General features: G+C 37.3%; 1 protein-coding gene across 1 annotated transcript; it reads right to left on the bottom strand.

Moving 5' to 3' along the window:
* Positions 1-502: 502 nt before the first annotated feature.
* LOC21397204 (F-box/kelch-repeat protein At1g15670) lies at positions 503-1,893 on the bottom strand. Its single transcript, XM_010089244.2, has one exon. The coding sequence runs from the start codon at positions 1,767-1,769 to the stop codon at positions 726-728; it is 1,044 nt and encodes a 347-aa protein (XP_010087546.1). The 5' UTR covers positions 1,770-1,893; the 3' UTR covers positions 503-725.
* Between the last annotated feature and the right edge of the window lie 9,294 nt (positions 1,894-11,187).

The raw sequence follows: 11,187 nt of genomic DNA, 5'->3' as shown, positions 1-11,187 counted from the left end.
CCTCAAATTCTCATAAAACATAGAATCATAACTTCACATGCTGTCCTACATCAGTCAAAGCTAATCCAATTGTTTAGAATCTGTCCATTCTCGCAGAAAAGGATTCTTGCAAGGTGCCAAAGGGCGGCCCGCTTCTTTACCCATTATTCTAAAATATGGCCTATATTATATGGAATTTTGTGCAACGAAGAAAACAAGCCGAATGGTTTATTAACAAAGGAGTAGGGGTATCTCGAATTCTCGATGGGTCAAATTCCGTTATTCACACTTTGTGGTTCTCGGTAGTAGAATCACGAGCAAAATTGTCCTTCACTCATGTGACGAGAAAAGAATCATATTTAGACTTCTTTCATTTTATCAATTTATTACGATAAAAATTTCTCACATAAAATCACATTTAACTTGAATTAAAAACTCAAATTATCCTTATTTATGCAGTAAAAAATAGTAGAATCAAATAATAGTTAGAACTTAGAAACTAAACCATATTTCATATTTATATGGCAAATGAAACTTTGAACCTTTGAAATCATAACAAAGAGGCTCCAAAATTTTTTTATATGCAATTTACAGATATTACTCACATTACAGACGAAATTGAAAATTCTCACTCTAGATAACACATGGATCAGCAACACATATTCTCGTGATATGGGAAAACAAGCACACGTAGAAACTCCATATCTTCACATGTGTTCTATAGAACTCAAAACTGTCTAAGCACTTTAAACCTCGACACAGCAGCCTGATTGTACAAACCCCACGAACTCATCAGGAACCTCAATCCTCCTCAATTTACCACTCTGCCCTTCCACCATGAAGAACTCCTGCGACCCGCCTTGGCAACCCGACCCGGATACATACGTCCGACCGCCCAATTTGATTCCGCACGACCCGACCCTCACCGCCAAGTCGGAATCCGCCCAGCAAAACAGCCTCCCGTCCTTCCCCACCCCGACATTTGACCTCGGGCAGCGGCTTGCCCCCCACGCGTCCTCCACGCGCCGCCACTCTCCGGCATCGGCGTCGTACTGCTCCGCGCTCGCCTCGAACCCGCCCTGGGTCTCTGTCCGGTACCCGCTCACGACCCAGAACTCCGACCTGACCACGAGTCCCTCGCACTCGTCCCGCTCCTGGCTCATCCGGGGAAGCGGGGCCCACTCGTCCGCCGCCACGTCGTAGGCCCACGCCGAGCTCAGCGCGTTCTTGCTCTCGTCGTGCCCGCCGGCGACGAACACCCGGCCGGAGATTTCCCCGGCGGCGAAGAACGACCTCGCCTCCGGCATGTCCCTCCCCTGCCACCACGTCAGCGTCGTGAAGTCGTACACGAACACGTCCCTCACCGGATCGTAGCTCGTCGGGTCCCACCCGCCCATCACGACCAGCTTCCCCTCAGAGCTCGCCACCTGGCAGAACAGCGGCAGCCCATCCGGGTACTTCGGGACCGGGTCGACCCTGCTCCATAACCCACTCACCGGATCAAAAATCGATACACCGTAGGCCGGCGGGGAAGTCGGCTTGGGCCGATCCGGGCCGGATTGCGCCTGGGCCTCGGCCTGTGCCGGGAGGAGCTGGACCAGACAGGCGACTTTGCGGGTGTGGCCGGTGAGCTTCCGGTGGTAGTAGAAGTCGCGGCTCTGGAAGAGGCGGCGCCAGCGGCGGCTGACTCGGGCGGCGACTCGGTGAGTGGAGAAGTGGAGGCGAGTCAAGCACTCGAGAGCGAGGTCGTCGGGTAAACCCGGGATCAACTCGGTGAACGACTCAGTCATGGATTTTTTTATAGAAGCTTTTTTTGTTATTTTTTTATTATTATTTTGGAGGAAGAAAAGAAGGAGGAAGATTTTGGAAGGTTTTTAGTTTTTGGGTAGTAGAAGAAGTAGAATTAGAAATGGACAGACGTCTTGTTTTTCCACACAAGTGAGTGAAGATATTTATAGCGTCTTTTTTTAACTGTAGACTTGTGTATCTATGTATGGCTCATAAAAGAAACCGAAAAAAATAAAATAAAAGAAACCGGGGCTTCACGCGCCGCGCGCGGATTTGCCTGTTTTTGCCCCCTTGTTTTTCGTCCGCAGAAAATGGGTGAATCGAACAATAATTAAATAAACAAACAAAGATCCTCAGTAAAAAAATAAAAAAATAAAAACGAAGAGAAAAACAAGATCCTTCAGGGTGCAAATGGGTAGGGCATCAAGATTTGTTTAATCTTTTATGTCTCGGTGGTCAATGATGGTGCGAGGAATTTTTGTCGAAGGGCAAATGATTAAAACTAAATTTTAAATAATACTATTATGGACTATCAGTTTACAATTTTTATCAAGTGATTTTGATTTTTAGTTAAAATTTTTTGCAAGAGTAAAGTATCGTAATAGAATCAAAATTATGATTTTAAATGCATGAATTAAATAGACCTTATAATGTTAACTTTTAATAGAGATTATGTGTATATTAAAATAATACAATGCATACTTATGCCTATAGGATTTTTGAAAATAGAAAATTTAAGTGGTCTTAAGCCCCATCTGGGAGAGTCTTAACTGGTTACTGGCTTTGTTAGTGTCGATAATTATTTCTCTAATTAAATTTTGATACCTCATGTCATGCGTTGTTTAAGCATGTTTAGTATTTAGCTATCAAACTTAAATGACATAGTAAATAATTAGTGTAAAGACAATTAATATAAGAAAATAGGGACAGTAAATTGGACTCATATTATTGTTTTTACTTTTTCATTTATATTAAGCTGCATAAATTCACTTGAAAAAAAAAAAAAAAAAAACATAACCTCACTAGTAGACGGTAGTGCATGTTATCTCAATGATAGTGCATTATTTTTATTATATGGTCAAAATCATATTAAAAGAAACATTATGCAAAAAGAACATAGTGTGATATAATTGTAATTATTCAAAATAAATTACATATTCGAAGGTTTATAATTTAAAATAGAGCACCATTGATATTGATGGAGTATTTCTCACTCTCTCGTAAGATTCTTGTAATTATCTTTTTTGGTAGACGGATTCTTGTCATTGTAACGGGAGGATAATTAAGTGGTAGGGGTAGAGAGTGAAAAAGATATTCGTGAATTCTTTTTCCCTTTTTCAAAAGGTTTTAGAGAATGTTACCTAAACGAGGAAATGGGAACAGTTTTTAACTAGTTAGATTCGTTATTCAGCCAAAAAAAAAAAAATGTTGATTCGTTTACAGAAAAAAAAAAAACAAAAACAAAAACAAAACAAATAGTTGTATGTTGTTTTAGATTAGGAATAATATTGTAGATCCAACATTGTGCCGTGTGTCTTAGGCGTATTTGTTATGCGTATCATGTGATTTAATTTTTAAAGTTGTATTTATAAAATTTAAAAAATAAGACTCGTTTTTTATAATTGTGAAATATTATATGATTTATTTTAAACGTTATATCTATAAAATTGAATAATAGCAGTTCATGTATCTCAAATCAATATTAAAATTGAATACTAACAATTCGTTTTATACTAAAAACTCAGTAAAACGCTTAGATTTTATTTTATTATCACTGTTTGTTTGTTATCTTAAATGGTGATAATAAAAATAAATATATTATATGTTGACGTCGTCAACAAAAACAGGCCGGGTAAAATATCATATTCTAAGTGTTATTTTTACACTTAGGGATTGTTTGGTTGGGGGATTCGTACTCCTATTCGAATCATGATTCATAGTTTGTTACAGTATTTTCTCTCATAAAAAATACACATAAATCGAAGATGATTCTAATTCATGAACCAAACGTCTCTTTAAAAACATTGTTTTAAATTGCATGTAAGAAGTTTCACAATAAAGAACACCTGTCCGATAAAGCAATTATAATTAACTACAGTAGCTGTTTTTTAATTAAAATTGTCGAAAATAAACTGAAGTTTGTAGTTTGTGCCAAAGTACTGCATCAACTTTAAAAAATATAAGAGAAAACGCTAAATTTATTGAACATTATGAACTAATAGAAATAGCTGCAAAATGATTATATGACATGATTAGTTAAAATTGCATTATTTTTTGTTGTATACTTCTTCCATCAAAATGTCACATTCATATTAGAAGTATTTCGTAATATGAGAGAAACAAAAAAAAGAAAGATAATTCTTTGATATTATATCGAAAAAATACTTTATTAATAAAGTTTTAACCATTAAGTTTTCATCAAATTTTGTTAATACTTATTTAATTTGAAATTGTAGAACCGGTTATGAGCTTTTACCGTGTTTTCTTATAAAATTGATTAAGGATTACCAAAGCAAAATACAAAAGCAGAGTAAATACCACACAACGATTAAACGTGGTTCAGTCAAACCGACCTACATCCATGGGCCACGCCCAGACATCAAGCAATCCACTAATAGATACAAAGTTACAGACACCAATTGGACTTAACCAACCCAAGACTCCCTATTGACTAGCAACGTCGCTGTGTCTAACACGCTAAGTGGCTAGCTTGGCGAGCACCACTCATCTTCAAACGCCTTCTTCCGAAAACTCACAAAATCTTCTCTCAAAGAACAAAATCGATGAACGCTATATCTCTTCAACTTGTGCACTCTGTACTTATATCAAAATTGCAGTCCATCATCTGATTCCTTGTACAACAACCTTTTATAAACTGATCGAATTCAAAATCAGAATTTGTCTCAGAATCTATAGTTACATATAAGACAGTTATCAGTTTAAAATTCAAAACACGTAATCTGTTTCGCATATTATAGTTTCAGTTTCCTTGACCCAGATTCTCAGCACTCCAATCTCTTTTTAGATGATATCTTGATCTTTAAAACAAATTCATCATGAAATACGGTTTTGAATAAACCTTTTATTCAAACTAAAACAAAATTTGTAACAGATATTTGTTTCAATTTCAAATCCTGGTTTAAATCAAAATACCAACACAATCTTGATATTTTCCACGAAATCCTCAGAGCCTTATCTTAATTCAAAACTGTGAAGCTGATTTCTTCTATTTGAACGAACTCAAAAGCTGATCTTCTTCTATTCGAACAAACCCAACAAATTCGAAAGACTAACTCCAAATTTTGTCAAAATGCACAGCATTACTTAAGGAACCAAACGACTCAAATAAAAGTTGTACGACATTTCTTGACACTTTCAAAATAAATAATCCAAACATGAAGCCCAACTAAGCAAACCAAAGCCCAAAACATAAAAAGAGAGTCAAAATGACCCACACGACTCAACAATCTCCCCCTTTGGCTTAGTTTGGCAAAGTTACACAACTATATCCAAGAGTACTCAAAGCAAACAAAGTGTTCAAGAAAATTACTAACTAATTGACCACGAAGAAACACATTATTCTCCCCCTAAGTTTGGCAAACAAAAAGCCAAAGTCCAAAATAAAACAGAAACTATTGGAATCAAAAATTACAAACTGAAGAACAGATCAAACTGTAGGATCAACAGCCGAGGAAGAAGGCACAAGCGATGAGGAAAGAAGTTGTACCATTTGACTCCGCATATCAGATTTTCTAACCCAAATTTTTCTTGTTTTTCTATCATTAGGTGGATAAAACTGCATTCCTCTATTCAGACATTTTGATACGTCCAGGTATGTGGCAGTAATGACAGATAGGAACAAAATGCTTCTACTTGCGTTTTGTAGCTACAAAATTTGTGACAGATTTCATACCTGACCATACCTTAGTATTCTGCTCATGGCTGACATCTGACTTGTTTGTGGCCTTTACGAATGCCGATTTTGTACTAGAACTCTCACCAGTGTAACCAAGACTAGTGTGATCGCTACTTGTTCTTTGTTGAGATAAGAGATGGTCCAGTTTAGTCGTTCCAGAGTTTAGCAACCTTAGGTTTCTTTGAGTTCGCTCTAACTCCAGTCTTGTTTATGCAAGATCCCTTTTATTCTTTGCAGCCTCAGACTTGTATTTGGTCACTATGGCCTGGAGTTCTTCCTTTTTCTTGTTAAGGCTTTTAACCTGCTCTTCTAAGGAAATATTAACCTTACAAACCACTGTCCACTTGGAATACATTATTTCATATGCTTTCTGGACCTCTTCAGTATCAATGTCTTCCTCCTCATTGTCTGTATCAGTATCAGATTCAGATTCTGCGGAAACATCCTTCATGCTTATTTCTGTACCTACAGATTCTGGTATAGATGCATTCTTGCTAGTGGTTCTTCCGTCTGAAAGGACTGTAGTCACGTTGAATGCAACAAAATTACTGTTGTGTGTTCATCCTCATCTTGACTTGCATTGGAACTTTCATCATCACTCCATGTGGACTTCTGTAACACCCTGAAGAATTAATTGAGATTAATTAAGGTAATTGAGATTATTAGTGTGCCTAATCTGAATTATTAATTTAGTTTAATTAATAAATGTTTCTGACACGTGTGAGTTTAAACAGTTCTAAGGTATCTAAATTATTCTCAGTAATTGCGCATTTCTGGACTGTTCTTTAAAATATTGACACATGTCATTTTCTTTTCCTTTTCCTTTTCTTTTCTTTTCCTTTTTCCTTTTTCCTTTCCTTTCTCTTTCCTTTCCCGTGCACTCTCTCTCTCTCCTTCACTCTCTCTCTCCCGCTCACACACACACACACACTCTCTCTCTCATTTGTGTCCCAAATCAAACGGATCTTGAACCAAGAAAAGATTTAAAGAAGTTTTCAACGTCAAGAGAAGGATTCGAGGTAAGATTATTGAAAGAACCTCTCTTGAATCTCATGTTTTTGAATTTCAAAACTCATTTTGGTTCAAATCAGATTTTGATGGTTTTTGAGTAAAACTAGGGTAGAAATTGGAGATCTTGGGTTCTTTGGACTTGTTTTATGACCTAGAACCCAAATCTAATGGTTTCCCTTTGAAATATCTCGATTTGGGACTGGATTTACAGGTTTTAAACTGATTTCCGCGAGCTTCTCTCGCGCAGCTGATTCCACCGGTTGACTTGTGCGGTCGACCGGATCACATGGAAACCGGTCAACTTATGCGGTTGACCAGATTGTAGGCTGACCGGTCGACCTGTCCGGTCGACCGGTGTGCACACTACCGATCGACCGGTAGGGTTGCACTGCTCTGTCACCGGTCGACCGGTTGACACGGGGGTTGACCCTGTTTGGCCTGAAATTGCTGTTTTGACCCCTATTTTCGAGGAGAACCCAAATTAGCTTCATTTGGGGACTTGAGATAAATGGATTAGCATTGTTAATCCTTGATTTGAGATTGAAAACCCTTGAAATGATAATTTAAAACATGAAAATGGATTAGGGCACACTAATAGGAAATCTTGGTTGGAAATTGAGAGTTGGATTGTTTTAGGAATGAGAATTGATCCTAAAGTGTTGTCTTGCATCAGTGATCGCTGATGATTCAGATTGAAGGGGCTTGAGGAAGCGGAAGCCAGAAAAGGCAACACTAGTCCTAGGTTTGATCGTGCGAGGTAGGATTTCTATCCCTTCTCCTTGTGAGCCTATTTCCAAAAAGGATTTTGGCATTGAAAATGTTTTAAAGAAAGGGATTGATTTGTGAAAGAAAACGCTTTGAAAACCATGGCTTGTTTAGTCATGGAACCTCATGGCTTGCCCAGTCATGGGGCCCGCGGCTTGAGTAGTTCGTGGGGTCATAAAAATGATTTGAGAATGTGAATGAATGATTTCTTAAGCAAAGAGATCTTGTGAACTGGTAATAGAGTCTATTGCTGTAAGCCTAGATAGGATGCGGAGAGTGCATCCTCGGGGGTAGAACCTGAAACTCGGTCCGGGCAGGCGAGGCACTTGGTTAGGTAAGTAATTTGTACTAATTACTTGCTGAAGCCTGTAAAACGGTTATTTACAGTTATGTTTCCTTTGAGAAAAATGATGTGAGGTTCCGGCTGTTCTGTTAGGACTAAATGTCTTATTTTATTTACTTATTCATTTATGTATTCCCTCGGACATTTATTATTCATTTATTTATAACGTTTATTTCAAATTATATCCTACTGGGCCTTTCGCTCACGTTTTATATTTCAAATGTATTAAACCCCTCCTAGGAGACTCTAGGAGCGGTGCGGGGTAGCAGAAGATTGCTACTGTTGGATCAAGAGAGGATTGAGTTCATCCTCTTGAATAAATGTAAGGAATTTGAGAATTCTGTAAACTTATGTAATATTTGGATTTACTAGACTGTGGTTGATGTATGTTGTAATGATTATTTACATGCTCATGTATGTACGATATTGTATGTCCTGTGAGGTGGAGCCCTGTGTGTCAGAGGCTCCGGAATTCTGTAATTTAATTATATTTTAATGCAGTTGAGTGGGGTCCGGTTGGGAATCTGCTTTATTAATCCCAAATCGAGCTCCACGTCACCCACCCCGTTTGGGGGGCGTGACAACTTCATGGCCTTATTCTTCTTTTTCTGCAAGGTGTTTGCACACTCCGCTTGTATATGACCACATCCATCACACTCTCTGCATTGAATTCCTCTTCCATTCTTATCTGAGTCAGTTTGTTTTGAACCCTGAGAATTAAATCTCTGCTTCTCAGTTTTAGAGAAATCTTTAAAATTTCCCTTCTTTTTCATCTTCTTCAAAATCTTCTTGAAGTTTTTTGTGAGACGTGCTAGAGATTCTTCTAGTTCTCCTTCATCTTCAGATTCCTCTTGATTGCTCTATGATTCTACTCCAGATCGAAAAGCGATTCCTTTCTCCTTCTTGTCCTTCTTAAATTTCAATTCGAAAGTACGAAGAGAACCCATGAGTTCATCAAGTTTCATTGAGTCAACATCCTTAGCCTCTTCTATAGTAGCAACCTTGTATGCAAACCTCTCAGGTAGTGATCTGAGAGTCTTTCTTACCAGTTTTGCATCTGAATACTTCTCTCCAAGAGCAAAAGATTCATTAGCAATGTCACACAATTTTGAATTAAAATTGGCAATGCACTCATCCTCATGCATTTTTAATTCTTCAAACCTAGTGGTAAGGATTTGAAATTTAGAGACCTTTACAGTAGCGGTGCCTTCATGAGCAATTTGAAGTATCTCCCACGCCTCTTTGGCCGATTCACATGTAGAAATCAGTTTGAACTGATTCACATCTACAGCATTAAAAACATCATTGAGTGCTTTCGAGTTGTAATTCGCTAGGCGATCTCCATCTGTTGACCACGTCTCTTCTAGTTTCAAAGTGACATTGCAACTGTTGTCTGTTGTTGTCGAATGCGTCCATCCTGTCAATATCGACCTCTAAGCTCGTTCATCAATGACTTTAATGAAAGCTCTCATTCTGGCCTTCCAATACGAATAATTGGATTCATCCAAGAGTGGTGGCTTTGACATGGAACCTCCTTCACGCAGCGAATACATTGCTTCAGACGAGCATCAACCAGTTATGCCAAGATCTCACAAACACAGTAGTTTGTGACCCACTCTGATACCAATTTTAGAACCGGTTATGTGCTTTTACCGTGTTTTCTTATAAAATTGATTAAGGATTACCAAAGCAAAACACAAAAGCAGAGTAAATACCACACAACGATTAACGTGGTTCAGTCAAACCGACATACATCCACGGGGCCACGCCCAGACATCAAGCAATCCACTAATAGGTACAAAGTTACAGACACCACTCGGACTTAACCAACCCAAGACTCCCTCTTGACTATCGACGCCGCTGTGTCTAACACCCTAAGTGGCTAGCTTGGCGAGCCCCACTCGTCTTCAAACGCTTTCTCCCGAAAGCTCACAAAATCTTCTCTCAAAGAACAAAATCGATGAACGCTATATCTCTTCAACTTGTGCACTCCGTACTTTATCAGAATTGCAGTCCATCATCTGATTCTTCGTGCAGCAACCTTTTATAAAGTGATCTAATTCAAAATCAGAATCTGTCTCAGAATCTATAGTTACATATAAGACAGTTATCAGTTTAAAATTCAAAACACGTAATCTGCTTCGCATATTCTAGTTTCAGTTTCCTTGACCTAGATTCTCAGCACTCCAATATCTTTTTAGATGATATCTTGATCTTCAAAATAAATTCATCATGAAATACGGTTCTGAATAAACCTTTTATTCAAACTAAAACAAAATCTTTAACAGATATTTATTTCAATTTCAAATCCTGGTTTAAATCAAAATACCAACACAATCTTGATATTTTCCACGAAATCCTCAGAGCCTTATCTTAATTCAAAACTGTGAAGCTGATTTCTTCTATTTGAACAAACCCAAAAGTTGATCTTCTTCTATTCGAGAGAACCCAACAAATTCGAAAGACTAACTCCAGATTTTGTCAAAATGCACAACATTACTTAAGGAACCAAACGACTCAAACAAAAGTTGTACGACATTTCTTGACACTTTCAAAATAAACAATCCAAACATGAAGCCCAACTAAGCCAACTAAAACCCAAAACATAAAAAGAGAGTCAAAACGACCCACACGACTCAACAGAAATGATTTGATGATCAATATCTCGTTGGGGAATTTCTTATTCCCTATAACAAGATTCTCTCCAAAAAGAACTAGAATTGCATAAGAAATTTGCTTAGAAGCAAACATTGTTGCCCGTTAGATCACTTAAAAATAAAATAAATCATAATCTTTCATAACAGTTAGTTGTGTTTAGTTTACAGTTAATTGTGTATTTATTTAGTATTTGACTTTTTGAATTCTTCATTAAACAAAAGGTTTATCAAGGGACAAAAATTGGATTTTTTTTTATTTTTTGTTAAAGAATCATCATTTATTTTGAAACATTTTAGGCAATTTAACGATTTTCTATGCTTTTGCTGTCATGTGTGTTCTTGTTAACTCAGGTATTTACCTCATATTTGATTCTAATCTCCCTTATTTTTCACTACTTTACTATTGATTCCATAAGTTAAAGATTAGTGAATCTTTTTCTTTTTCTTTTTCTTTTTGTTTGTTTGTTTGTTTTTGTTTTTGTTTTTTTGGTAAAAGATAAGTGAGATCTTAGAACTTCAAGTGGCACATGCCAAATCTGGATAACTACAAGAGGTGATTTTTCTGAACTCAAAAGATGAGAGGTTATGATTAAAAGAGGTTGAGGGCTTATGGATAAGTTTTTTGCCCTTTTCCCTTTCATAATGGATAAGGATATATATATATATATATATATATATATATATATATATATATATATAATGTCTCCTCATAGGGCCCACCCACGCGT

The sequence above is a fragment of the Morus notabilis genome, unplaced genomic scaffold (genome assembly GCF_000414095.1).
Source record: "Morus notabilis unplaced genomic scaffold, ASM41409v2 Scaffold353, whole genome shotgun sequence".
NCBI classification, from domain to species: domain Eukaryota; kingdom Viridiplantae; phylum Streptophyta; class Magnoliopsida; order Rosales; family Moraceae; genus Morus; species Morus notabilis.
Note: the sequence above shows the minus strand (reverse complement) of the source record. Positions and strands in the feature narration are given on the sequence as shown.

Coding starts and splice junctions, on each gene's coding strand:
- LOC21397204 (XM_010089244.2), bottom strand. CDS start 1,769: ATGACTGAGTCGTTCACCGAGTTGATCCCGGGTTTACCCGACGACCTC.